Source organism: Anomalospiza imberbis, unplaced genomic scaffold (assembly GCF_031753505.1).
Source record: "Anomalospiza imberbis isolate Cuckoo-Finch-1a 21T00152 unplaced genomic scaffold, ASM3175350v1 scaffold_77, whole genome shotgun sequence".
NCBI lineage: Eukaryota > Metazoa > Chordata > Aves > Passeriformes > Viduidae > Anomalospiza > Anomalospiza imberbis.
The window spans coordinates 153,486-181,410 of NW_027100387.1; the positions used below are offsets into that span (position 1 = coordinate 153,486).

Here is a 27,925-nt window from a genome sequence, read left to right on the forward strand (position 1 = left end):
AGGCAGCTCTGGCAGGGACCGGTGCTGGTAATGAGTAACAGCCGGGGTGTTTGGTCTCCGGGCTGAGGGTGTTTGGCTGTGGAGAGCCGGGACCGCTGGGACTTGGGGTGGCAGCCTGGCCCTGGAGCAGTCCCCACCTGCGTGGCTGCTGCTGGAATGAGTCCCTGGATTAACACCCTGTAAGTGTCTGTGCTGGGTCAGGCTTGCTCAGGTTTCTGTTTGGTCGTGCGTTTTGATTTGTCTTTGTCCTCAAAGCCAGGTTTAGAAGACGAGTAGTATCTGGCTATTTTTGAAGTCTTCCTTGTCAGCTTCTGCACTGGTGGTCACCTTAAGAGTCTGGTTGCTTTCGTAGCTGTCCCAGGCCTCTGTTTGCCTCTGCGTTAACTTGTAGCTATCATAGAGATTATTTTCAGTAACTTCTAAACTGTTCTCACTTAATTCTGCCGTGTAAGACAGCGTGTAAATGTTCTGGACCTTTGCTTTGGAGTTTGGGATGGTGAATTCCAAAAGGCACTTGCAGCGAAGCTATTATAAAATGAGCTGGGATTTATTTCTCTGCTCTCTTGTTGGTGTGGCTGTTGTTTGAGGGCCGAGAGCATGAAGTGCTGCCTGCTCTTAAATGTGGAAAGGGGGTTTGTTGTTGTTCCAGATCCGAGGGGTTTTGATGTTCCTCCTGGCGTGGGCCTTTTCAAGCCTCTTTTAAATGAGATGCTTTGTGCAGTTATAATTGAATGCAGGACGTGGGCCAGGAGCTTCTGAAACCCAACCCTGGCTCTGTCAGTGACTTACCCAATGGCCTTGGGCAAATCACTTAACCTCTCTGTCTCAGCTTGTCGGGGTGAAAGGCACTATATCCAGACCGATTCTCTGAGCCCTCCTCAGCAGGTGCCAGGCTCTGTGACAGCACTGCTTTTTGGCAAGCTTACAGAATCCCTCTGGAACGTGTGCTGGGTTTTCCCCATGTCTTCTGATATAAACTTGAAATATGTGTTTCATTTGACAATTGATGGTGACAGGAAAGATGCACGAATGACTGTACAAACAGGGTATGGCTGTTAGTGTCTTTGAAAGGTCTCTACCAGCCTCAAGCCACAAGTTTATCACAGAGCCCAGACACCGTAGGGTAACAGGACAAACGGCTCCACACGAAGCCTAAGAAATTTTGCAAGGCAAATTAATGTCATGATTTTTCTAAAGAATAGTTTTTTGTTATTGTGTGCCCACAAGGTGGAATCAGCCAATAAACCATTTTCTACATAGTTTCATTGCAGATGGAGCCTGGTTTGAAGCTGAACACAGGGGATTCTCTGTGAGTGGCCGGCACCAGCATCTGTGATGCATTCTGGGCTTCAGTCACACGCTCCATTGGATAAAGGTCAGTTTAGGAAAATGGCTTCAGTGTCTATTGTAGATGCTACCAGAAGAGGTGTACTCATGGAATCTCCAATCTTGGTAGCAGGAAGGAACCTTTATTTAGTCCAGTTATAAATACCTGCTGGTTTTGATGGTGACGGTGATTGCTAGGGAAAAAACTCTCTGTGAAGTTCCAAAAATCTTCTGCTCCAAACAATGCAGTTTAAGCATGCACAACAAGAATTCTTTTTTCCTCTATTAACCTCAGTATGGGCTGTTGTATAAAGTGAACCTCGAGACCAAGGTAACACCCTCTAAAAGGCAGGCTGAAACCCCTTCAGAGTGTGCTGGAACCTGCAGCTTGAGCAAAGGTTACCAACCTTCTTATCTTCTGCAAAGATAGCTTGCCTTGCCTTGGACTTTAAATGATGGAGCTCTGCAGATCTGTTAATGAGAAATCCTAGAGCAGATAATAGAGAAAACGAAGATTTTATTTCTGCAATGGCCCATCTTCAACTATTTTTGTGTAGCCTCAGGCAGCTGGCCTGTACGCTGTGGGTCTCTTTCTTGGAGTGATTTTCTGTTAAATTCTTGGTGTCCAGTTAATCTCTTCCTTGTGGCAAATCCTGTAGGCTCATCAGGATAAATTAGTTATATTGGAAAGTCCTTCATACTTATTTTCATACAAGTTTTAATAAGTGGCTACACCGGGGAGTACACAATAGCCTCTGCTTTATATTTTAATTTTTTTTCCTCAAGATGGGACTTGAACATTTGTCAGCAGCACAGAACTGTGCCTCTCTCCTCCCTCTGGAGGGTTTCAGGGTCCTGGTGTCTCAGCTTGCTTGAACAGGTCTGCAGTGTGTCCAGGGGAGGAACTGTTACCTGCCTGCAGCCAGGGTTGGCATGAGCAGCTTTTTAAAGTGAGATTTTCAGAGCTTGGTGGTGCCAGAGTGTTACAGTTTTACCGTGGTGTTTGCCTCCTCATGGTGCAGGTAACTGGGGTTATTAGGGCATTGGAGGAGGGACGGGGGTTGGTTCCTTGCCAAGGAAAGATCTATGGGTGTTGCATGGTTGGCTGCATACAATAACAATTTAAAAGTCCCTTGGAGCTGGAATTAGTCCTTAATTCCCAGAGTTTGTACAGCATCCAGAGCAGTAGTAGGTGCCTATGTTAAGGTACTATTGTGAATCAAATAGATACACTTTGTATTTAAAAATGGTGTGTGTAAAACGTGTAAAATGAGGGGCTGGGTGCACAGCAGCACTCCATGGTGCAGCCAGGCTGACTCCTCTGGGACCTGTCACTTGCAGAACAGAATCCCCAAGGATTTCTCACCTTGCAGAGAGAGCTGGAGTCCTTGTTTCTGTTGTGTGGGGATCTCAGGTATGACGTGTGGTGTCTCAGATATGACGTGTGCTGTCCCAAGTTGTGAGAGTGCATCACTTCCCCACGAGCGTTTTATCTGCAGCCTTACTGAAGTGCCTCTGATTTGAGCCCTTTGGGGGTGATTCTGTCACCTCGTGTTAGGCAGTGGGAACTGCTCCCAGGGTCATGGTGCAGGGAAGCTGTGTAGGGTCAGGAGGTGGGTTTCATTACTTGCACTCTTGAGCCTCAGCTGGCTCAAAGTACATACCTGAACTCCTGAGCTCACCTTTCTCCGGGGCGTCCCAGGAGCTGGGCTTTACCTTTCTTAGGGTGCATGCGACAGCCAGTGTGTTTGAGAACAAATGACTAAGGGAAATCAATTCCCTTCAAGATACAATTTTTGGGTGTTCAGTTACTGTAAAGTAGTCATTCAGGGAAGTAACTGGAGCTGTTGATCTATAAATTGATCAGCTTTAAGCATGTAATTTACATGGCAATCTACCTGAAGCTTAGTAGTGTTCGGAGTGAAGCTTATTTCCTTGGCCCATTTGTGCTGATTCATGTTATTTTAGCTGTTGTTTTCTTTTCCTCTCAAAATGTCATAAAGATTACCTGGAAGGTGTTAGCTGTTCAGAAGACCCTTCTATCTGCCTGTCCAAGCACTTGATACCAGTAACATTTCGCATCTGCTGTGAGTAATCAGTGATCTGTCTCATCTACTGGAAGCAAATCCAGTTTATGATTTGCCTGTTTCCCTGTAGCAGCTCTGGTTCCAGGGAGATGAGTTGCTGGACACATTTTTAATGAAGGCCCATACTCTGCCAAAGCCTTAGGCTGGGATCCCTGAGGGGAGAGCAGAAATGCAGTATCCTGCTGTCAGAGGCCTTGGCTTCTGACAGTGCTTTGGGGCTGTTAAAAACAACTCTAGGAGCATTAACCGTTACCAGTTGGGTCATTATTGGGCTGGAGGGTGGATCATGACCTGAGAGTGGACGCTGGGCTGTCTCTGCAATTCCAAATTTCAGGTCTCAAGTGCTGTTACAGCCATCCCTTAATCCTGTGCCCATGGATGAAAGAGCGGTCTGAAACCTCTCAGGGTGTAAGCTGGGATATGGACTTGAGCCCCTTGAATACGGGTGTCTGCTCTGGTGGAGCCATGTAAGCTCTCCGTGGGCTCTGATTTCTCTGTGTGAGCCCTGAGAGTTCCTCTCGGCTGCCGTTCCCTACCAGGCTGTCTTTGTCCATGTTCCCACTTTGGCTGCGACTCTGCGCTACTGGCGAGATGAGCAGTGTGGTACAGCTGAAGATGGCAGAATAGTTACTGCTGTCTCTTAGGGAAAATGTAATTGGGGTGGTCATGCAGCTGCTGGCAGGCCCTTGTGGGAACCCCACCCCAGCGGCTGATGTCAGACGTGGCTTTCTACTGCAGTTTTGGGAGTTTGGATTCGGCCCTCCTGTAAGCAGGTTTTGTAATGCTGGATGCTCCAGTAATGCCTAGTAAAGAAATAAATCTTACGTGTCTGAGGTCGGGCTTTGCATTTAAGTACTTTTTAAATGCCAAGTTAAATCAGTGAAACATCTTGCTGTAGCTTTTTTTTGTCCTATTTGAACTCCAGAGACCTGAAGCAGTTCATAAGGGTCTCTGAGTTACTTTTTGTAGTATTTGAGTTTGCTTTATGATTCTTACTTAAAATACTGATCTTGTTGTGTTCTGGAAGAACAGTGCATGGCCAGGTTTGAGCAGCTGTTGAGCTTGGCACTGCCAGAGTGTGTGAGGTAGTGCAGAATATGGTGCCAAGGACAGGAACATGCAGGGTGTGGGCTGTGGTGGCCAGCAGGTGTGTAATGGTGAGGCTTGTAGGTCTTTATATCCATAATAAACACAAAATAACAGCTTTAGTGGCATTTTAATCCTTTTACTATTCGTGTCCCTTGTTCCCGATGGATTCATTAACTTTCAGGGTGCTTTGAGTGATGACCTGATTTGCAAGAAGTCACCCCAGGTTCTTGCAGCAGTGTCATGCGCAGTGACTCTCCAGATAAGAATTTAGAATAAGATTGGTTTGAGTTGTTGTTTACTGCCTTGAAACAAATGCAGTAAGTGGAGTTTTTACAAGGTTTACTTTATTCCAAATTGTCTGGTGCTTGCCCTGAGGCAGAAGTAGACACAAAACCTGAGTTACTGAAGCACTGTGAAATTTGCCCTTTTAGTAAATAAACTGGATCAGGTGTACTTAAACCTGTGGTTAATACTGTTTTGATCTCCTTTATCTCCCCATATATCCAGCCTGCTGTTGGATCAGTGGGATTTTCGAGGCTAGGAGGCAGAACTGGGACCTGGGCACTGCACCCCACCTGCCCAGGCAGTGTGAGATGACGCTTCCTCTAGACTGAAGTGGTTAATGTAAGGTTTTCTAATCTGAAACAGTGTGAAAGTCGCTGTTGTCAAGTCAGGAACTAGAAAATGAGTAAAGAACCAGCTTTTTAAAGTGTTCTCTGAGTATTTTATCAAGCAATATTTAACAACCGTGTTGTTCCATCTCAGGCCCTCCATGGACTGTTTCCACAGTCCTCAGAATAGTGACCAAAGTCAGTGGTGACCCCCTCTCTTCTTGCCATGTTGGCTCCCCTTGCGTTTCTGCTGGGTGCATCCTGCATCCAGGTTCTGATGGGTGTGTGCTCCCCTCTCCTACCTGCTGCCTCGGGATTAGTTGGCATCCCTGCTGCTCCATGCTGTCGCTTCCTCCCATCTCCCCTTTCACATGTGATCCCTCCCCACCTTCCTCTGAACTTCTGACACGGCTCTGCCCTCCCAGCCAGTTCTTTTCTTCCAGACCAGGTGTCAAGAAACTTAACTCTAAACCAATTTGTCGGCCTGTCAGGGGAGGACTCCTTTGCCCTGGATCCCACAGCAGCTCTCATCTCTCTCCCAACTGCGGGAGCTTTTCCGCAGGCTCCTAGCCAGCCCCGGGCACAATTCCATTGTCTCCTGCAGCATGCTAATGGTGTGCCGGCAGCACAGAGCACTTGTGCTGCCTGCAAGGTAACACTTAATGAGATCTCCTCTCTTAACGAGGCTTTCCAGTGGTAGTTTAGTTCTCTGAGGAGGGAAAGTGACTACAGTTAATTTAACCTTACCCCAGATCACTTGGCTAGCGCCTGTTCCCAGTGAGCATCCCCAGCCACTGATGGTGGCATTGAAGGAATTGCTGTGCAGGCACACTGCGGCAGAGCCCTCTTTCAGCCCCCCCCAAACTGTTCTGCTAGCTCAGCCTTGGGGACTTCAGAGGAGCAGTGCCACAGAAACCAGGAGAGAGAGGCTCGTTTTCCAGGTGTTTATTCTCTGGTGGTATGCAGGAAAAGAGACCGAACAATGGCGGGAAGGTTTTTTATCTAGGTCTGGGTCTAGGGGGGCTGGAGCTATCTGGCACTCAGCCAATGGGGTCTAGCTAAGGTTAAGGGTCATTCGGACATTCCTATCTGTGGGGCCCAGCTGCAGGGTACCCACTGAACTGCAACACCTCCCTCTTTTTTGTTTTAAAAGGTTATAAGAACATTTGATTCATTTGGACCCTAAGCGCGGGTTTCCCCACCACTTACGGTCCTTGGGGTAGGTATGCTTTTTTAGGTTTGCCAACTCTATGTGATTGACTTGTGAGGTAGAAATAAGATTTGTGATGGCTCTGAAAATCACGCGACGCAATATCCCGAACGCTATGGTTACAAGGAAAAGGATAATTACAAATAACAGAATTGTTCTAAATACAGAAATCCACCATCCCGTGATTCCCCCACCCTTAAACAGTTCTTTGAACCAATCCTCAGTTTCTTGCTTCACTTGTCCTATCATCTTGTTCATGTTTCGAAGGGCAGCATGGATGTTTGGAGCTTTTGCAGTCAGGTTCATGCAGCACAGTCCTTCAAATTCCTGGCATTCGTGTCCGTGCAGTAACAGAAGGAAATCTATAGCAGCACGGTTTTGCAGAGTGGCCTGTCTGGTAATTTCCTCATCTTCTAGGAGGGAGCTGATGGCAGTTGATGTTAAATTTGCCTGTTTGACCACCCAGCACTCTAGATGTCCCAATTCACCTAGAGCTTTAGCTGCTGCTACCCACGGAAGGAACAGGGATACAGCAACTCTTTTTGACTTTGCCCAATGGAAAATATCTGCATTACAATTTGGGTCCAAAATATCTGCACTCCTCTTTTGAATTTTATTTGCCGATTTGTTCTTGTGAGTCCATTCCCCTATTAAAGTTTGATTGGGTGTCAATACAGACAACCGCCCTATGGTACATGGCCCTCCTAGAAGCCGAGATGGAATTCCTGCCCATGCTCTGTCCCCACAAACCAAAAACAATCCCTTAGGGAGACTTTTGGGACTAGAATGTGATGGATTGTCTACTGCAATATGGCTTATGTTACGACACCACCTTCTTGCAGTAAACTCTCCTCTATATTGTTTTATAACGTGGTACTCATGAGTGTTAGAAACTTGAGAGAGACCTGAAAAATGCATGCAGTAAACTGCAGGTGAGGATCCCAATAACTCTAATTCTTGGGGTTCCTGCCCTGCCTTAGGCAAATTCCGCAACCACTCCCCTAAGAGTCTCCTCTTCTCATCAACCTGCTTCTGTTGCTCTTGTTGAGGTCGGGGAGTGGATTCTGGAATTTCATTGGACCTATGTTTATCCAAGGCCGCTGGAAACTCTCCAGCCTGCAATGGAATCCCTACCAGACAGGTGGACATAGGATTCTTTGCTGCTGCCGTGGACAAGCATATATTTTCCTGCTGAAGTGTTTGAGCCAGGGTTACCCAGACGTTTTGGCGTGGCTGAGGGATGATCCATGTGTCTACCACACTGTTCAGCATTAGCAAGATGACAACTTGGATGGGGTTCATCCCACGATTAAGTGGACGGTATGTTTTCTCTAAAAAGGAAACACAAACATTTTCAGAACATGTTAAAATTTCTATTTCTGCCGGAAGGTTCACTTAGGAAGAATCTCCTTCCTCCGTCCGACGGCGTCTTCTCTTTGCAGCATCGGCTGCTTGCTTCTCATCCCCTTCTTTCTGACCTGGATTCTTGGGGATAAAAGGTTTTACCCACTTCTGTGGAATCCACCTAGGGCCTGAGGGAGTAGTCACACATGCATAGCCTCGACCCCAGGTCAAGAGCTCATAGGGTCCCTTGGTTTCCCATGTTTCTGGATCCCTAATCAACACTGGTGGACGCTGAGACAATTTGAACTGTTCACCACTGTTAAAATGCCGTGTCACTGGTGGACTCATGTTTTCAAATGAACAATTCAGAAAATTGATGGTAAACATGGCTTTACAGAGCTTCTCCCGTGGAGACATCCACGCTGTGGAGTTGCTCTGCCTGTCTAAGACCTTCTTGAGCGTTTGGTGAGCACGCTCAACCACAGCTTGACCTGTGGGGGAGTGGGGAATGCCAGTCTTATGTTCCACTCCCCACTGCTGGACAAATTCTAGGAATTCCTTGGAAGCATACGCTGGGCCGTTATCAGTTTTAAGTGTGCGTGGAACTCCCAAGACAGAAAATGCTTGCAATAGATGTTGCTTAGCATGCACTGACCTTTCTCCTGCATGAGCTGAAGCATACATTGCGCCTGAATATGTGTCAATGCTTACATGAACATATTTTAGGCGACCAAAACTAGGAATGTGTGTGATGTCTGTTTGCCACACCTCACAGCTGCCAAGGCCTCGGGGGTTAACCCCTACGCCCATCGATGGTACAGCCTGAAGCTGGCAGTTTGGACAATTGGCCACAATGGCTCGAGCCTGGCTCCGTGTTAGCTGGAACTGTCGAACCAGGCCAGGCACATTCTGATGATAATGCTGGTGACTTAGCTTTGCCTGTTGGAAGACATCAGGGAGACGTGCTTTCTCAACTGGTGCAGCAAGGGAGTCTGCATGACGATTCCCCTCTGCTATTTCACCTGGCAAATCGGTGTGTGACCTCACATGCATCACGAAATACGGGTGCTCCCTGTGGGAAATTAAATGAATCAGCTTGGTGAGCAAATTAAAGAGTTGTTCATTGTCTATTTCTTTGAGCACTGCCTGCTCCGCTCTGGATACTATCCCTGCTACATAAGCTGAATCTGTTATCAGATTAATTGGTTCTGAGAATCTCTCAAAAGCTCTTACCACTGCAGCCAGTTCAGCCACCTGGGGAGATCCCTCCACATACTCCACATCAGCTTCCCAATACTGGGTCTGTGGATTTCTCCAAGTCATCACCGACTTGTGGGACACCCCGGATGCGTCTGTGAACACTGTGAGAGCCTTGAGTGGTCTCGAGCTCCTCTTTTGCTGAGGAAGGAGGTGAAATTCCTCATTAAACAGCTTATGAGACGGGGCATGGACTGATATTTGTCCCTTGTAGCTATCCAGAGATAACTGGAGACTGGCATTGCTCTGGAGCAAATGCTCGAATTTTTCATTAGTCAATTTCTCTGGAGAATCCTTCCCTTCTTCTGCAATTTTGAATGGAAGGTGAATACATGCAAAGTCACAACCCGCCAATTCACACAATCTCACCCTGGCCTTCCAAATCAGCTGTGCCATGAGCTCCTGTGGCTCAGTGATGGTCTTGGATCTTTGGTGAGATATGAAAACCCATTCTATGATCAAGAGTGGATCTTTTTGTCCCTTAACCCACTGAAAAATCAAGCCATGCAGATGTGGTGGCCTTCCTAGAATTATGAATTGAAAAGGTGTGTTTGGCTCACACCTATGAGCCTGTCTCTCTGACAAGGCCTTCTGTACCTTTTCAAGTGCCTTCTTTGCCTCTGGGGTCAGTTCCCTGGGAGAGTCCGTACGCCTTTCCCCCTTCAATAACTTAAAGAGAGGACCTAACTCCTCATTTGTGAGCCCTAACCAGGGTCTTACCCAATTCAAAGACCCACACAAGGAATGAAGGTCTGCTAGTGTCTTGGGGTTACAATCGATTACCAATTTCTGCGGAACAACGGTCCTTGCAGTGATTTCCAAACCCAGGTACTTCCAAGGTGGCATCCTTTGAACTTTTTCTTCCTGCATTTCAAATCCAGCAGAGGTTAAAACCTTAACCACTAGGTCAAGCGTGTGTTGGAGTATTGAGTCCTTGGGGGCACACACAAGTATGTCATCCATGTAGTGGAGGATGATAGCATCCCTTCTCTCTGCACGTACTGGAGACAGTAATGATGCTACATATTTTTGGCATATGAAAGGACTCACTTTTAGACCTTGAGGCAAAACTTTCCAGTGATAACGTTTCATTGGTGTCTCTCTATTGCCCGTGGGAACTGAGAATGCAAACCTTGGGGCATCTTCAGGGTGCAGTGGAATTTGGAAGTAACAGTCCTTGATATCTAGGACAGCCAATTGCCAATCTCGAGGGAGCATTGTTGGATTAGGCATCCCTGGTTGGAGTGGTCCCATGTCCTCTACAATTTTATTTATTTCTCGAAGGTCATGGAGTAATCTCCATTTGTCCTTTCCCGGTTTCTTTATTACAAAGATTGGGAAATTCCAAGGGCTATCTGTCTCTTCTATATGCCCTTGTGCCAATTGTTCCTTCACAAGTTCCTCTAGCGCCTTGAGTTTCTCATTACTCATTGGCCACTGTGCCACCCATTTCGGAGTATTATCCAACCATTTTAATTTGTGAGTGGGGCGCCTCACAGTGGCTATTTTTAAAAATCCTGGGGTGTCTTAGGAATGACCAATTTGACTCCCCACTGGGACATGGTATCTCTCCCCCACAGTGGTGCCTTGTAATCTACAACGAATGGACGGACACTGGCTACTTTTCCATCCGGTCCCTCTATTTGCACCATGCTTTTTGAAATTTTCGCCAAGGTGGTACCTCCTATACCCTGAATTTTGCCTGCCACAGGTTGCAATTCCCACTGTGATGGCCACATGGTCTTAGGTATTACCGTGACGTCTGAGCCTGTGTCTAAAACCCCCTCCACATGGAGGCGGTCTGCTCCACAGGCCAGGTTACATCCCATCGAAGGTTTATCTTCTCCCACCACTTCTGCCCAGTAAATTTCTGGTGGCTTCCCTTCTGCAGTGATATCTGCTGGAACAGGAATAGCCTGGGCAATAATTTGCCCCTTTTCTAAGTAGAATGGTGGGTGTGTACAACGGGCTAGAAGCATTAAACCTTTTGTTTTTCCCTTAGTGTTCATGGGAGCTATCTCAATTTCCATTGGTGTGTGTGCTGTGTCCCCAAGAACAAAATACTCACGGTCCATGGAGTTAACCTTCTGGTTTTGTGAGCTGTTAGACAGGTCTACTATAATGACTTCCCAATCAGTAGATCTGAAATGAAAACCTTTAGTAGTTACTAGGTGATATCGGCCTGGCGGCTGCCGTTTCTTATTAATTTTTACATTTTTCTTTTTTCTCCCCCCCCCACCCTGGGTCCCGCCCTCCCCCTTAGCTGTTGAGAGAGTGGCGTTCTCCCGTGGGGGTCCCGCTACATTTATATCTTTGCGCGCAGTTGTATTGTTCGCGGGAACGCGCTGTTTAGTCAGTTTTTTTGTTTGTTGAACTTTTTCTGTGTCTGGTTTTGTGGACAATTTCTGGCGAAGTGGCCTGGTTTCTTGCACCGGTGGCAAATGAGGTGTTGTTGTTGGTCTGATGCCTTCGGATTCGTCCTTTGTCGAGGCATCTCTGTTGCGGCAGGCTGCGTATGCGCTGTCCCTGTACTTCTGTCAGGATTACCAAGCAGTGCTGCTTTCCTGGTATAAGCGTCTATCATTTGTGGAAGAGTAGGAGGTGGTTCTAAAGGTAAGCTTAAAATAATCCTCCGGCAGGTATCATTCGCGTTGCTTAAGGCCATCTCCTTGATCAGTTCTGCTTGTATCCCTGGGTCTGATACCTGTCTCTCCACCTGTGTTCTGAGACGATCCACAAACTGCAAAAAAGGTTCTAAAGGAAACTGTTTAATTTTAACATAACTGCTTTTAGCTTCCGTGGTTGGTAACTGATAAAACGTTTTTTGTGCAGCTGTGCAAATCCTATTTAAAATTTCCTTAGGTAATGCTCTAGTTTGTTTCTCTGGAGTTTGCCACTCGCCTTCCCCATACAGGTGACTCATTGTCAAAGGATTTCCCTGATTATCACTTGCTGTATTAGGGTTTTGTTGTAGTTCCTGTAAAAGTGTTGTTAAAGTGTTTTTCCACCAACTATCCCATAAATCATATTCTGAAGGGGTTAATAAGCACCTGAATAAATCTTTAATATCATTGGGAACCATTTCATTTGAATTAAAAGTTGCTCTTATCATGCCTTTGAAAATTTCACTAGACCTGCCAAATTCTCTTTGAATTTTGCAGACTTCTTTTTTATCCTGATAAGAGAGTGGCTGGTAGGTTCTGTTACCGTTTCTCCTCCCAAGATAAACTACAGGAGCAACAGATGGAATAATCTCTGCAGCTAGGTCTGAGCTATCTCCAGTTTCAGCTTCCCCGGGGTCGGTATCTGTGCTCTGACCTTCCCCCCAGGGCCTGGGCAAAGGCTGCTCCTGTCCTGTGTCCCTGTGTTCCCTCCCCCTGCCGGTGGTGCGGGCTGCCTCCCCCTCCCCTCCCCCTCCCCCGTTTCCCTGGTAACCCGGTGATAAGCACAGAGGAGGTGGGGGAGGTAGGGGCGGAGGTGCTCCGAAGGGGTAGGGATATGGGTAAGGATAGGGGTAGAGATAAGGGTTTAGGACTGGGTTTTGCAAACTCCCAGAATTTTGGGGGGGTGTTGGAATGTGTTCTTTGTCCTCTGCCATGTGCTCACTGGAATGCTGAGGAGAACCCTCTATAAGTGAGGGGTATAATTTGGATGCTGTTTTTTTCTTTGGAGGATCAGAGGTATCTGGTGTTGGTTTACTCTGGGGTTTTTCCTCTGACTGTGTGTTTTTTTCTGCTTCTAAAAGCTGTTTTCGGGCTTGTAAAAATATCGGAATAAACTGAGAAGCCCTATCCTCTCCATCTTCAATTTTTAATGTCAATGTGTGTCCTATTTCATCCCAAAAGGAAACTGAGTTCATATCTTGAATATTAAATTCTGGTATTTCTGTTATTAGCCAGCAAACGAATTCCGATATCAGCTTTTTTGAAAATTTAGCATTAATTAAAATTTCGTTAAGGTGTTTAATTATTTTCTTCTCTAGAATTGACATTTTTCCACCCATCTTGTTGTTTTAGATGTCTTTTTGTTCACTCTCTATCCCTAACTTAACGCAGGACTATATCCTTCTCTCCGCCGCGGGGGAGAAGGGAGGGGGGTGGGGGGGGGCCGCGCCGCCACGGGGGGTCCCTCCCGCAGGGTTTTTCGGTCTCCCCGGCTCGGGAGAGGTGTCCCGCCGCCTTCCCTGGCTTCGGTTCCCCGTCCCCGTTTCGTTCACCCCCGATTTTTCGGGCTATTCGGGTCGGAGCGGCTCCCCGCCGGTCCGAGGTCCGAACAAAGACACGCCCACTTTTCCCCACAAGCGGCTGCCCTGGGTCCTACGTTCTCCCCGCCGCCGCTTTTAACTTCAGTCCCACCCCACCCTGGTCGCTCCCGGGTCGCGAACGGGGGGGCTTACCCGGACTCTGTGGGGTCGTCCTGGTGGAGTTAGGGTTCCCAGCTTCAGACCGGCTCTTCTCTAGGTGCAGAGAAGAGGTCCCGACCTTCTCCTCCTAACTTTTAACCCCTTAAAGGCTGCTAAAAGTTACAAGGTAGCTGAACAGCCCAAAATGCTTTTGAAATCCTGAAATCAGGACTTCCAGCTGTCCGTGGACTCTAAAAAGACCACGCTGGGCGCCAACCTGCGGCAGAGCCCTCTTTCAGCCCCCCCCAAACTGTTCTGCTAGCTCAGCCTTGGGGACTTCAGAGGAGCAGTGCCACAGAAACCAGGAGAGAGAGGCTCGTTTTCCAGGTGTTTATTCTCTGGTGGTATGCAGGAAAAGAGACCGAACAATGGCGGGAAGGTTTTTTATCTAGGTCTGGGTCTAGGGGGGCTGGAGCTATCTGGCACTCAGCCAATGGGGTCTAGCTAAGGTTAAGGGTCATTCGGACATTCCTATCTGTGGGGCCCAGCTGCAGGGTACCCACTGAACTGCAACAGCACACATCTCTAATGGAGAACAAAAGCAGCATCTTTTTGACATCTTATCTACCCCTTTGCATGACTAATTAGTTCATTAATCATTAAGCAGTTAATCAGTAAGGTTTAATAGTCTAACAGCTGAATCTCTGTGTGCCAGGGATATGAGCTTGTTTCAGTTGTTGTAGAGTGAGAGCCAGTCAAAGATCTGGTGGCATTTTGTGTTCTAGGGACTGTGTGTGGGAGGAACTTGTTCCTCCCAGCAATCCCCACCAGAGGCGTTAGCAGGACAGAAAGAATTAAAGCACGGAAAAGAGGAGAAATAAACCAAAATATCACAGTGAGGTATTCAGGGGCCTGAATTGGAGCTTGAGGTGTATTTCCTAACTCCAAGGCTATTTAGGAAAACGTGATCTGTCACAGGAGTCTCAGGTTCTACACCTGTGTTAGTGACCAGCTGTCATACTCCTGGGTAATTCCATCAGGGAGAAGCCTCCAACAGCTTGTGTGGGTCTTGGGAGAAGTTGTGTGGATTCCTGTACACTCAGCCTGGTGGATTTGTTGTATGTTGTGGGCTGTCAGTCTGTGCTGGGCGGGCCCTGCAGTGCTGCGGCTGGGGAGTGTGGCCTGCCTTGGGCTCCCTGCCAGCAGCCTGCCACTCGAGGAGCACAGTCTGTGCTCATGGAATATTTATCTCGCTCTTATAGGAGATATTAGGGAGGGGAGACAATTCAGCTTTGCAAAACCAGAAGCTGAGGGGATTGTCAGCATGTTTGGTGCCGCCCCTGCTGGTTGCTGAGTTTGTTAGCAAAGGCAATGCCATGGTGGTGAGGCAATTCAAGGGGCAAGCTGGGAATTGATGTGTAGTTCAGGATTAGGATCCCACCCAGCGATGGCTGGAGATATCCAGAGCTGAAGGGCACATGGGCACGGCCAAAGCTCAGCTCATCCCTCCTCTGATGCAGCTCAGGGCTGAGCCAAAACGCATCCCCGGGTGTCAGTGGGTGTTTGGACAGCGAGGTGTGGGACCTTGCAGTGACAAATACTGGTGTGCGGCCCATGGGAAGAAAGAGGAAGCGAGGCTGGTGTGGGTGAGGCTGTGCAGGCCGGGATGGAGGATCAGCTGCGTGACCCGAACCCTGGCTGTCTGACCTGGCGCTCCATGCCCGGTTCCGTGTCCCACTGTGGCCAAGCAGAGCTCCAGCTCCTGTGGCTCCTCAGGGCATGATGTAATGCCACTGGAGACGTGTTTGTGTGCTCCCAGTTCCTACGTCCTGCGGCGGGAGCACACGGTGTTCCTGGGGCTGCAGTGTGTAATTACACGTAGCAGAACAGTCATGGAGGGCTGGCTGGGACAGGAACTGCCCCCTGATTCTGCTCAGTGCTGGAAAACCAAACCCATGCCCTGCACTGTTCTGGGGAAGCTGGTGAGCAGCACCAGCAGAGTAAAACCAGAGATGTGGTTTCCAGCACTTGCTACATGAGCTCTTTTCCCTAACTTGTCCAAAACGCTGGCAGGGTGCTAGCAGCATGATCTCGGAACGGGATTCGGAGACCACCTTCGAGGAGGATTCCCAGCCCAACGATGAGGTGGTGCCGTACAGTGACGACGAAACAGAGGACGAGTTGGACGGTCGGCAGCCTGGGGCTGAACCGGGACCCAACCAAACCAGCAGGGATGCCGAGGAGAGCCGAGATCCTGGGAAAAAAGGTAACAGCACCATGAGCCTGATTTGGGGGGTGCACCATGCTGGCTGCAGAGGCTGAGCCTCTGGGCCGATTGGACTTCTGTGTTTATTTGTCAGGTAAGGTTTGCAATGGCTTATCTGACTCTGGAGGAGTAAATTGATGGCAGTTCAGTTTAACAAATGTCAGAATGAAACTCAGCTTCATTCCAACCTGCAGCCCAGTGCTGTGCCACTGCTCCTTGCGCAAAGATAATGAGCTGCATGGTGACCTCCTGTTAATTAAGGCAGGCCCTGGATGTACACAGCCCATGCTCTGGGAACTGTTGAGACAGACCTTCAGGTACTTGGTTTCCCAGTTCTGTGGAAATGGGCTCCAGCATAAACATTTTGCTGTGCTCAGTAAGGGTTTTCCCTGGATTTCTGCTTGTGCAGAGCAGATTTCCACCTCACTGCTCATTTTATAGCCTCATGAGTTTCCTGAAAGGTAAAAGGTGAGTAGGAGGAGTTCAAAGGAGCCGGCAGGTACAGCCTGTGGCTGCTGCCAGTGTAAGAACCTCGGTGGGAGGAGTCCTGACATCCCTGCTCTGAACCTCTACCCAAAAACATCTGTAGCTCCCCTAAATTCCCTTTTCTAATGCTGCAACATGAGTATTTTCAATGTAACCAGAGCCCATGTAATTTATACAGATTTTTTTCCTGTTTGTGTGGGAACAGTTGATCAGCTCTCATTTCATAACCACCTGTTATGTGTTGTCATTTTACAAGCACCCGTCAGATGTTTAGTTTAAGGTTTTTTTTATGATGACATCCAGAAAGTTGATGAATTACGAAAGCAGCTTGTCAAATATTATGTGTTAGTACCACACTTTAAAGTAATTTTGAGGAGCTTCCTTCCTGTAGGTTTTACCTCAGACCTAATTTGACAGTTTTCCGTCAGTTTTATCAACAACGCAATGTTTTTGGAATGTGTTAAAGAAATGTTTGTGTAGACTTTGTTTTTCTTTATGCCCTGTCATTTTGACAAAATTAGTTACTTTCTACATCCATGTATATAATATTTAACTCAAAACATAGTTCTTTGAGATAAATATTTCTGTAATATCTTCTGGGTTTGTAACCAGGGTGCTGGAAATGACAGTTGTGTAGTCACAGGAAAAGTCCAGATATGTCAGCGTGGAATTTGCTCTATGGTGGGTGGGGAAAAAAAACCGCCTTGGCACTTGGATTTGGGTTCTGAAGTGTTAGTCACAGCCGTGCCCACGCCTCTGCCGCCGGGAGTTTCACCCCGTAGGTCCATGGGTGAAGAGGATCTCCTGAAACCAGGAAGAGCAACCATTAGGGACAATCACTGTGGGCTGGAGGACAGGGGGAGATGCTTGGCCGGTGAGTCAGGAAAGCTGCATTTCAAAATCCTGCCTGCGCCATCCTTCCCAGGCAGGCAGAGCTGTCGGGAGCCAGCTCCCAAACCTGGGGAAGGAGTTCCCAGGATGTGGGCAGGGCCCGAGTGTGTGGCTGTGGGCAGCAGGGTGTCTGTGCTGCAGGCTGAGGGAATGGGAGCTGAAGGGCCTGGGTGGGAGAGCGGTGAAAGAGCTGGCACGGGAAGTTACTTGATGGATGCAATTCCTGTTGCTGAGTTTTTCTCACAATCGAACAAAACTGGTGGCTGAAGAAATAAAATGAGCGCTTCAGATTTGTATTTTTTAAATGGGTGTGAATGAAAACCATGTAACCACAGTGTGGTTAAATAAAATAATTGCCTTTAAAAGGTGAAGTGACCTCTTCATTTCCAGCAAGGCAGATACCTGGGTTGGAGTGCTTAGCGCTTCACGGGTGTCACAGAAGCAAACCAAAAGAGGGAAGAGAAGGGAATTTAGCATGAATAAAAATTACTCTGCAGGTACCCCACAGAACTTTCAAATGTTAAGCAACGCCTCTCCCTACCTCTCAATGTACTTGAATTGCTAATAGAGACAAACAGCCTGGAAGTGTCTTGAAAAGGTTTTTTTTTTTTTAAGGATATGTGTTATAAAGCAAGTACCAACCTTGCTTCAATCGAAAGTACCTTTAAAATATGGATTTGAGAGAAAACCTGAAAGTGACAGATTTGTTTCCTCATGTTTATAACACTTTTCGACCCCTTTTGTCCCTTCCAGACTGCAGCTGGCAAGTTAAAGCAAACGACCAGCACTTCTATGACCAGCCGGGCTTCAAGAGAACAATCTTCCTGTGCTTCAAGAAAAGCAAATATGCGGTAAGTGGTTTTATCCCAATGAGGTGCTAATTGTCGGGTGAATGCTTCCTTAATCCCGGGAAGATCTTTGGAATGGCTGGCGAGTGGTGTAAAAGCCACCGTTGACAATTCCTCGGTGTTTCCAGCAGAGAGGGGGAAGAATAACTGGGTTGGGGTTTTGGAATGGAAAATCAAGTGTCTATCAAGAGACGTGTTTAAGGTGAGATAGAGAATTAAGAACTTAAAAATATGGACTGTACATTTGTGTTGGAAGAAGCTCTGCTGTGCGACTGATGTTTGGGTTTCTCCCACAGGGAAATGCAATTAAGACATACAAGTACAACCCCATCACTTTTTTACCTCTGAATCTGTTCGAACAGTTCAAGAGAGCAGCCAACTTCTATTTCCTTGTTCTTCTCATCCTGCAGGTAAGCAAGATGGAGAGTACTCACTGTGAAGGGAATCTGAGCTCAGTAACATTTATGACACAATTCAATGCTGTCCTGTCAGGGAATTGGGGGGCACTATCTGAACTGCTGCAGAGACCAATCCCATCATAACAGAAACCTGCAACAAATCCGGATGAGCTATGGCAGGGTTCTGGGATGAGCTAGTTGCACAGAATCAGGATGAACTCATTGCAGAGCTCATGAATTTCATGAGGAAAAGATGTTTCTTGAGTTAATCTCATAAATCAGAAGCACCACCAGACTGTATGAGCCAGTGCAGTTGTTAAAGGGAAGCTGATTCCTAAGTAGTGTACAGCCATACTCTTCCCACAGAGTTTTTCATTTTCCCAACCTGACTGAAAATTCTCTCTGATGTGTTGTTTTTTTCTCTAGTCAGGTAACTGTGAAATATCTCTGATTTAAATTTGATTGATGATCCCGTACTGACCTGATTTTATTGGTCTTTTGTAGTCGATTCCTCAAATAACTACCCTGTCATGGTACACCACACTGGTGCCCTTGCTTTTGGTGCTGGGAATAACTGCAGTCAAAGACCTGGTGGATGACATTGTAAGAACCATGTTCTGTTAATACAAAAAGCAAAACCGTCCCAGTGTAGCTCATTTCTCCTGTTGTGGCACAGAGCAGGGAGTACATTCTTTGCTCTGGTTTCAGGCTCGTCACAGGATGGACAGCGAGGTCAATAACAGGACATGTGATGTCATCAAGGATGGAAGGTTTGTATGTTCCCCTCTGAGCTCTGTAAGTAATCATCCTTGCCCTGTTGCTAAGCTTTGCCACTGCTGTAGGTGATAGGAAGGGCTCAGCTCTGTTCTCTACTGCCTGTCTGAAAACTTAATTGAAGCTGGAACAGAATTGTTGAAAGTAGTAATTTAAAGTTAATTCTCTGGGAATAAATCTGTGCTAAGAGCAATTTCTTTGGAGAGAAGGACAGGAATTCTTAACTAGGTGAAGTGGGAAGAGAAGAGGTAGGTTGACTTCTGAGCTGCAGACCCTCAGCTAAATTGCAGTTTCTGAGAAGCAAACCCACAGCACACCAAGAGGTCTTTTTTTCCTTAGGAAAGTTCAGTATTATAAAATTTATAGAGTGCATCATGTCCTAGATTAAAGAGTAATAATTACTAAACTGTCTTTGGTATTAGGTTCAAAGCCACTAAATGGAAAGATGTTAAAGTTGGTGATATCATTCGTCTGAAGAAAAATACTTTTGTTCCTGTAAGTGCTTCAGATACATTTATTTTATGTTTCAAGAGAGCTCCGTAGGAATCTTTACCTGGCTTTATTTGATGTCTATTTATTTGCTTTCTAGGCTGATATTTTGTTGCTGTCCAGCTCAGAACCTAACAGTCTGTGCTATGTGGAGACAGCTGAACTGGATGGGTAAGGTTCTATTTAAGGATGTCTTGGAGTTAATTTGGGCTGACTAGGAAAAGAGCGAGGATTGTGTACATTAGAGTCTGCTTGTTGAGCCACACCTGGGGAACTGTGTCCAGCTGCTGATTCCCACAGTTCCAGAATCATTAAAAATTGTGCACTGGAGTGCTACAGACACATCAAAAGTGTTGCAGAATGTAGCATAGGAAGAAAGGGGGAAGGACATGGATTTATTTTTTAATTTAGTGTAGGTTGCCCAGAAAAGTAGTGGTACCTTAATTTAATTATGTTAACCTTTTCTCCTGTGTCCATGATTTCAATAAAATCACCTTTTTATCCTTTCTTCTTAGGGAGACCAACTTAAAATTCAAAATGGCCCTAGAGGTGACACACAGACACCTTCAGGAAGAAAGTGCCCTGGCAGACTTTGATGGTTGGTACAGTTCCACACTTAACGCTTTTAGAACGTAGCTCAAATCGTTTGCAAGTCAATAAAAGTAAAGTAATGCTACTTCCATGGTGGGTACAAGTCAATGCATTTGGATTTAACTTGTACATTAAACACATTCTCCTCCACATTTTCTAGGTCTGGTTGAATGTGAAGAACCCAATAACCGACTGGATAAGTTTACAGGAAGCTTATCCTGGAGAAACTCAAATTATTCCCTGGATGCTGATAAGATTTTGTTGCGTGGCTGTAAGATCAGGAATACAGACTTCTGCCATGGCATGGTCATATTTGCAGGTGTGGAATATTTCCCCACTAAAAGCACACCTGTGGAGTGAAAAAGAATCTTCATCCTATAGACACCAACTGTATTTCATGTCCCAGTTTGGTAAAACTGTAATACTGACATGTGTTTGCTTATCCTGTCTTTCCCTTTTTTAATATTTCACTCTTTATTTTTAGGTGCTGACACAAAAATAATGAAAAATAGTGGAAAGACAAGATTTAAAAGGACAAAAATTGACTCCCTTATGAACTACATGGTTTATACTGTAAGCCTTTTTGTTTAAAATTCAGATTTTAAGTGAACAGTGAATGCAAAGTAAGGCAGCTTCTTCCTGTGTGTATGTAATAAATATGTTTTGACTTTTTTCTGGCCTGCTGAGCTGGGATGGAGTAGGAGGAAATCTGAAATGTGCCTTTGTGGGAAATGTTTGCTCCATTTCTCCTCACAAATACCTGTCATATTCTGTTTGGAACATGGAACAAATACCAAACATATTCTGTTTGGAACATGGGGATTTGGGATTTAAGTCGAGCAAATGTTTCTGACGTGTGAGAGGCCTCTCTGTGTCCTGCAGATCATCGTGGTCCTTATCCTGCTGTCAGCTGGGCTGGCCATCGGACACACCTACTGGGAGCAGCAGATTGGTAACTCCTCCTGGTACCTCTACGATGCACAGGACTCAAGCCCTGCCTACCGGGGCTTCCTCAACTTCTGGGGGTACATCATTGTCCTCAACACCATGGTGCCCATTTCCCTCTACGTGAGGTAGGGCAATACCCGAGGAGGTGTCATTGTGTGGAAATGTGAGCTGCAGCTAGGAGTGACAACATTCCTTCTCTTTCATTTAGTGTGGAAGTAATTCGCTTTGGCCAAAGCTATTTCATCAACTGGGACCTGCAGATGTACTACCCCGAGAAGGACACGGCTGCCAAGGCCAGGACCACCACGCTGAACGAGCAGCTGGGGCAAATCCAGTACATCTTCTCTGACAAGACTGGAACCCTTACACAGAACATCATGACCTTTAAAAAGTGTTGCATAAACGGGCAGAGATACGGTAAGTTGTGCAAAGCCTGTGCAAAGGAGGAATTTTAATACCTGTTGGAGATCAGGTACATACAAGTTCTCTAGGTCCAAGTGAACTTCCACCATTTAGACCTGGCACTGGGTAAAGCATAGGGTTGAATTGTTGGGGTTTTCCCACATACAAATTGGAAATTAAGGAACTATAGTGGGAACTTCTCAGCTTTCAGAAAAACTGAAAATTGGTAATTTGCACATTTTTTGGTACAAATTTACTTTCATTATAAATGCTTTGGGGACAAAGTCAAGAAACAGACAAGGAAATTTTAGTGTGAGCAGCAGTTTGTCCTTTTCCTTTCCTTCCAGTCCCAGGGCAGTACATGCCGTAGATATGTTTTACCTTGTGGTGGGCTGTAAAATCTTGTTGCGCCTAGTCCCCCTGAGTGCAGGTCCTTGCCTTGCAGGAGACTGCCGGGATGCAGCGGGGCAGCCCCAGAGCCACCCCGAGGTAGGTTCATCCCAGCCACCGCTGCGTCCCGGGCCGTGGGACGGAGCGCTCCCTCGGCACAGCACGGAGAGACGCGGGCGGGCACAAAGCAACGGCACCTGTGGTAACTCAGACGCTCTTCCCCTTTTTCTAAGCAGCAAGTTGATTTCAGCTGGAATGTGTACGCAGATGGAAAGTTCTTATTCTATGATCACTATCTGATAGAGCAAATAAAGTCTGGAAAGGAGCCAGAAATCCAGAAGTTCTTTTTTCTGCTTGCCATTTGTCACACAGTCATGGCTGACACTTCTGATGGTGAGTATGGCTTTTGGTTAGTTTTCCTTGTGTAGCAGAAAACATAAATTCAAATTGTGTTCCACAAGGGAGAGATCTGCAACTAATGCTGATACCATAAGGGAGGAGTGTTAGGCTGCCCTTTTAAATTGAACAAAACTAAATGTAGCAGTGATCAGCTATTGAAATCTTGAATTCGTGGGTTGGAAGATTCAACTAAAACATAGAATGTGAATATTGCTTTACTCCCATCTTTGTGAAGTCTCCATGAAACCAACTGTGTCCTGTCCTTTCTTGTTCCTAGTGTTTTTGGGGTTGTTTCCACTCACTGTATTGGTGTCTGTGGCCAATGATTTGTCTTTGGGAGGTTCTTTTGAAAATGTTTAAATGACTGGATTGAGAAATTAGGATATTGAGGTAGAAAACGTGGAGTTTTGCTTTAATATGTGGAGGGAAGCAGGCTGAGGACTGATCCTGTTTGGGAAGTACGTGTAACACACTGGGAGGTTCATGGTCCCTGTTGTCTGTGTGCCCTGCTGGCGGGTGCTGCAGCAGTGTCCAGCTGGAGCCTCAGCAGTATCCTGGCTGCAATCCTACAGGTCAGCTCAACTACCAGGCAGCTTCCCCGGACGAGGGGGCCCTGGTGACGGCCGCCCGGAACTTCGGGTACGCGTTCCTCTCCCGAACACAGAGCACCATCACCCTAAGTGAGATGGGGGTCGAGAGGACCTACGAGGTCCTGGCCATCCTGGATTTCAACAGCGACAGGAAGCGGATGTCTGTCATTGGTAAGCTGATTGCCACCAGCCTGCATGGAGAAGGTCACTTGTTTAGGGGTGAAAAGGGATGTGCAAAGGAAGCTGGGTTCACGAATTAACAGCTGTGTGACACTCCTGGAGCACGTTTGAGCCCACTGAAGAAGAAACGCCATCTTGTACTTTGGTACTTGGCAGTAGGCTGAAAAATCCAATCTGAAATGATTCCTCCATGTAAGGGTGCCAACTCTGCTGTTTGCCTCCACAGTAAGAGAGTCCGGTGGCAATATCAGGCTGTATTGCAAAGGGGCTGATACGGTGATTTACGAGCGGCTGCACCCCAGGAATGTAATGAGAGAAGCCACAGAAGAGGCGCTTGATGTATGTTTGTATTTTGTTTGCCTTTTTGAGAACAAAAATTGTTTCTTTCTGACAATAGTGTTAATTTCCTTTTCCTAAGCTATTAAGCTTAATGGAAACCTGCAATTGGTTCTGAAAGCTGGACTTGTTCTGTCAAACTTGTCAAATGCTCATGGTTTGTGTGGTTTTAATTATGTTTCAGGTCTTTGCAAATGAAACTCTCAGGACGCTCTGCCTGTGCTATAGAGACATAAGCCAGGATGAATTTGAAGTGTGGAATAAAAAGTTTGTGGAGGCCAGTTTAGCTACAAGTCACCGAGATGAAGCTCTGGACAAAGTGTATGAGGAAATAGAAAAAAACTTGATTGTAAGGAGCTGTACATTTTTAATACATTTCAATTCTTATAATAAAAAAAACATGTTTCAATGCTACTAACCACCTGTATTTCAAATGCCTTCCAGCTGCTTGGTGCAACAGCTATAGAAGACAAACTGCAGGATGGAGTTCCAGAAACTATCTCCAGACTCTCCAAAGCAGACATTAAAATCTGGGTGCTTACTGGTGACAAAAAAGGTGGGGTTGCTTACAGCCAAGCAGCTAAAAACAGGAGGATGTTTTCCTGTTCATCTACACTGTGGCATTGAAAGGGAATTCTCGTACTGAAACATAAATCAGAAATCACTTCTGGCTGCTCGTAACAATTACTTGTGGCAGAACTTTTCTCTCTTAATTTTTTTTTGTAGAAACTGCTGAAAATATTGGATTTTCTTGTGAACTCTTAACAGAGGAAACAGCCATCTGCTATGGAGAAGATACCAGGCAAGTGAAAACACAGAGGAATTAGTTTTCAGGATTTGCAGTCTGGGACTGACCTAGCTTAAAGTTTATCCTTGACTTTCCAGTAACAGTTTCTACCTCTCTTTCCAGTACTCTCCTTCAAACGAGGCTGGAAAACCAGAGGAACGGGGCTGGATCCAGTCCACATTCCTCTCTCAGAATGAACGAGCCATTCTTCCAGGGTAGCAGAGATCGGGCTCTAATCATCACTGGCTCCTGGCTGGTACGTACAAATCCCACACTGTTCTTCCGATTGTTTGGGATTTTGGGGCACCACCAGGCCACAGTGTTTCTCACTGAGGACTCTGTTCCTTTGTCTGCACAAGCAGTTCATTAAAATGCCAGAAATGGATGCTGGGAGCATAATGACCTCAGGTGTGTTGTTAGGCAGTGCCTGGAGTAGGACTGGAAATGGTGCAGAAGGGAACATAGTAAGTTTTATATTTTTCACAGAATGAAATCCTGCTGGAGAAGAAAAAGAAGAAAAAGAAACTTAAACTGAAATTCCCCAGAACAGCAGAAGAGAAGAAAAAACAAACTGAGAAAAGGAGAAGGGCAGAGGCCCACAAGGAGCAGCAGCAGAAGAACTTTGTTGATCTGGCCTGCGAGTGCAGGGCTGTGATCTGCTGCCGTGTGACACCCAAGCAGAAGGCCATGGTGGTGGAGCTGGTGAAGAAGTACAAGAAGGCCATCACCCTGGCCATCGGGGACGGGGCCAATGATGTGAACATGATCAAAAGTAAGGCGTCTGTCAAGCTCTCCTGCTAGGACAGATCTCCTCTGGCCTGCTCCTGCGGTCTCTCCACTGTCCCTCTCTGTCAGAAGACTCTTCCATCTGCTTTGCTGCCGTGGGGCTTTTAGCTTCTGTGCCTGTTTCCCTTTCTGAGGAAGCACTTTAGGAAATGGTTAGTGGTTTTTCCTGGTCTATTTTTTTTTTTTTTTCTGTAGACATACCCTGAGCAGGAATCTGTTCTCATGCTGTGTGTTACAGAAGTGTAATATAAAGACCAAAGCAGTAGCTTGGCTGCCCCTTGCCTGGTGGCATTACCATCCCAGATTGTACCTGCTCTGCTTTCCAAGAGATGCAAGTGAGGAAAAAACATCTAGGGATAGGGTTTATGTCCCAAGGGTGTTTGTAACCTGCCTGGCCAGTTTGTTCAGGGCTTTACTCACTCTCTCATTGCTTGGTTCTCCTTTGGTCAAATTTCCCAGGTGCGTTCTGACAGAACAAGCACTGAGAGAGTCCAGGTGACAGTAGAATTGGCCCCGATCATGTTCCTGTCCCTTTGTCCAACCTAGTGTGTGGTGTTTGTCTCCTTCACCCAGCTGCCCACATTGGAGTTGGGATCAGTGGCCAGGAGGGGATGCAGGCCGTCATGTCGAGTGACTACTCCTTCGGACAGTTCCGCTACCTCCAGCGGCTGCTGCTGGTCCACGGGCGCTGGTCATACATCAGGATGTGCAAGTTTCTGAGATACTTCTTCTACAAAAACTTCGCTTTCACACTGGTCCACATCTGGTACTCGTTCTTCAATGGTTTCTCTGCCCAGGTAGGAAGGTGTGCTCATGTGGGATAACAACAAGTAGATGCTTCTGTCAGTGTGGAACAGCAAAAGCTTAACCTGGGAAGTGTCAGGAATGTGAAGTTGTCACCAGTGATTTCTGCAAGAGGATGTGATGAGTACTGAGTGAGTTAGTTACAAGCAGTTAGGTGTGATTCCAGAGCACTAAAGTCAGGATCATTGTTGTACAGAGAGGAAGATTTGGAAGGAGTGGAGCAGCTTAACACAGACTAAAGAACTTCAGGAATGCCTTGAGCCAAGGTGCTGCTGCCTTTGGCTGAACACCGAGACAGGGAACTTAAAGCTGTAGTAGAGCACATGGGAGTTTTCTCGGGAACTGGAGGGGAAGGATGTAGTAAAATGAAATCACGAAGTCCTGCAATTCCCCCTCTGTTGCAGACAGCCTACGAGGACTGGTTCATCACGCTGTACAACGTGCTGTATTCCAGCCTCCCGGTCCTGCTCGTTGGCTTGCTTGACCAGGTATCCCCATGTTGTTACAACAGATGAATCCAAGGGCACCTACCACCAGGTCTTTAAGTTACACTGGTTGTCCATGAAAAAAGAGGGGTTTGTTTTTGTGGCTTTTAAGAATGTCTTCCTTTTGCATTACTCTGTGCAAATCCCTGCTATTGGAAAGAGAAAGGGATCTGCCATTCCCTTTGGAACACTGTATAGTTCAGCTTCTCACTCTCCAAAGCTCAGGCTGAGAAGAACAATTCACAACTTTATTTTTATGTTTCCTCTTTATTAAGGATGTGAGCGACAAACTGAGCCTTCGATTCCCCAGACTTTATGTTTTGGGTCAGAGAGATTTACTTTTCAACTACAAGAAGTTCTTTATGAGTTTGCTCCATGGAGCTGTAACTTCACTGATCATCTTCTTCATCCCGTACGGAGCCTACCTGAAATCTATGGGACAAAATGGAGAAGCCCCTGCAGATTATCAGTCCTTTGCTGTCACAGCAGCATCCTCTCTGATATTTGTTGTCAATTTTCAGGCAAGTAAGCTTGGTTCCCTGAGCTCTGGTGTTCTGAGAACACTCTCTGCTCACTGTCCAAATTTCTCTACTAGCAAGGTAACAACATGCAAAAAGTAGTTGACATTATTTGGAATTAAGAACCTCATTTGGCACTTTTTTTGCTTTTAGATTGGCCTGGATACGTCTTACTGGACTTTTGTTAATGCTTTTTCAGTATTTGGGAGTATTGCACTTTACTTTGGGATCACATTTGACTTTCACAGTGCTGGAATCCATGTTCTCTTCCCTTCTGGCTTTCAGTTCACAGGTCAGTCCTCGTGTTTTGTGGTTCTCAGTCCTGTCACTTGTAGTTTTGTCATAAATTAACTTTTGCTCCTTTTATTCCCAGGAACTGCTCCGAATGCTCTGCGGCAGCCATACCTTTGGCTTACCATGATTTTATCCATTGCAATTTGCCTACTGCCCGTAGTGGCACAGCGCTTCTTCTCCATGACAATCTGGCCTTCTGAGAGTGATAAAGTGAGTGAAATCTGTAATTTGGGTGAATACGGCAGGTGTTTATTTACAGGGGCTGGTGTCAGTGCTAAGGTGTGGGCTAGTGGAAGGTGTCCCTGCCCATGGCAGGGGGTGGGACGAGATGGGCATTAAGGTCCCTTCCAACCCAAGCCATTCTGGGATTTTATGATAATGGTAGAGACAAGTAAGTGGTGGTACCCTTGGGAGAGCAACACAAGCCTGGCTTGGGTCCCGTGGGCAGAGGAGTGGCCGCAGGGCTGGCCAGAGGCAGCAGCTCAGTGGGGGCTATTTCCTTGTGTGCCTGGCTGAGATCTGGTGTTGCCACTGGTACTGAGACCTCACGAGGCTGTTTAGGGCCCCAGTTTGGGTTTAATTTAGGCTGGGCTGGAGTGCCAAGAGTGTAGGTGATATATTTGGCTACTTCTGCTCTGCCTTGAGCCAGCACACAGCACACAGCTATGAAAACAGATCAGCTGTGGTGATGTTGTCCTGATGCACGACCCGCCGTGTGTTTGCGTGCCCAGATCCAGAGGAACCGTCGGAAGTACCTGCTGGAGGAGCAGCAGTGGAAGCGGCGGCAAAGCGCGTTCCGCCGCGGTGTGTCCGCCCGCCGCTCCGCCTACGCCTTCTCCCACCAGCGCGGCTATGCCGACCTGATCGCCTCGGGGCGCAGCATCCGCAAGCGGCGCGCCCCGCTGGATGCCGTGCTGGCCGGCGGCGGCCCGGGCTCCGCGGACACGTGGGAGACGAGCTGATGGACTGCGGCTGCGGAGGAGCTGTTCGTCACAGC

At 46.8% G+C, this 27,925-nt stretch overlaps 1 protein-coding gene across 1 annotated transcript; it reads left to right on the plus strand.

Moving 5' to 3' along the window:
- Window positions 1–1,259: 1,259 nt before the first annotated feature.
- Window positions 1,260–27,890, plus strand: LOC137467735 (phospholipid-transporting ATPase IC-like). Its single transcript, XM_068179165.1, has 28 exons — window positions 1,260–1,375; window positions 15,340–15,532; window positions 17,663–17,760; window positions 18,054–18,167; window positions 18,660–18,758; window positions 18,864–18,925; window positions 19,352–19,424; window positions 19,519–19,589; window positions 19,934–20,016; window positions 20,170–20,328; window positions 20,494–20,582; window positions 20,892–21,082; window positions 21,166–21,374; window positions 21,805–21,848; window positions 21,986–22,142; window positions 22,721–22,909; window positions 23,145–23,257; window positions 23,439–23,603; window positions 23,699–23,810; window positions 23,981–24,056; window positions 24,165–24,297; window positions 24,528–24,813; window positions 25,401–25,624; window positions 26,036–26,119; window positions 26,392–26,637; window positions 26,788–26,926; window positions 27,008–27,138; window positions 27,660–27,890. Exons 2-28 carry the CDS (start codon window positions 15,352–15,354, stop codon window positions 27,888–27,890), a joined length of 3,759 nt encoding a protein of 1,252 aa, XP_068035266.1. The 5' UTR covers window positions 1,260–1,375; window positions 15,340–15,351.
- The last annotated feature ends 35 nt before the right edge of the window (window positions 27,891–27,925 follow it).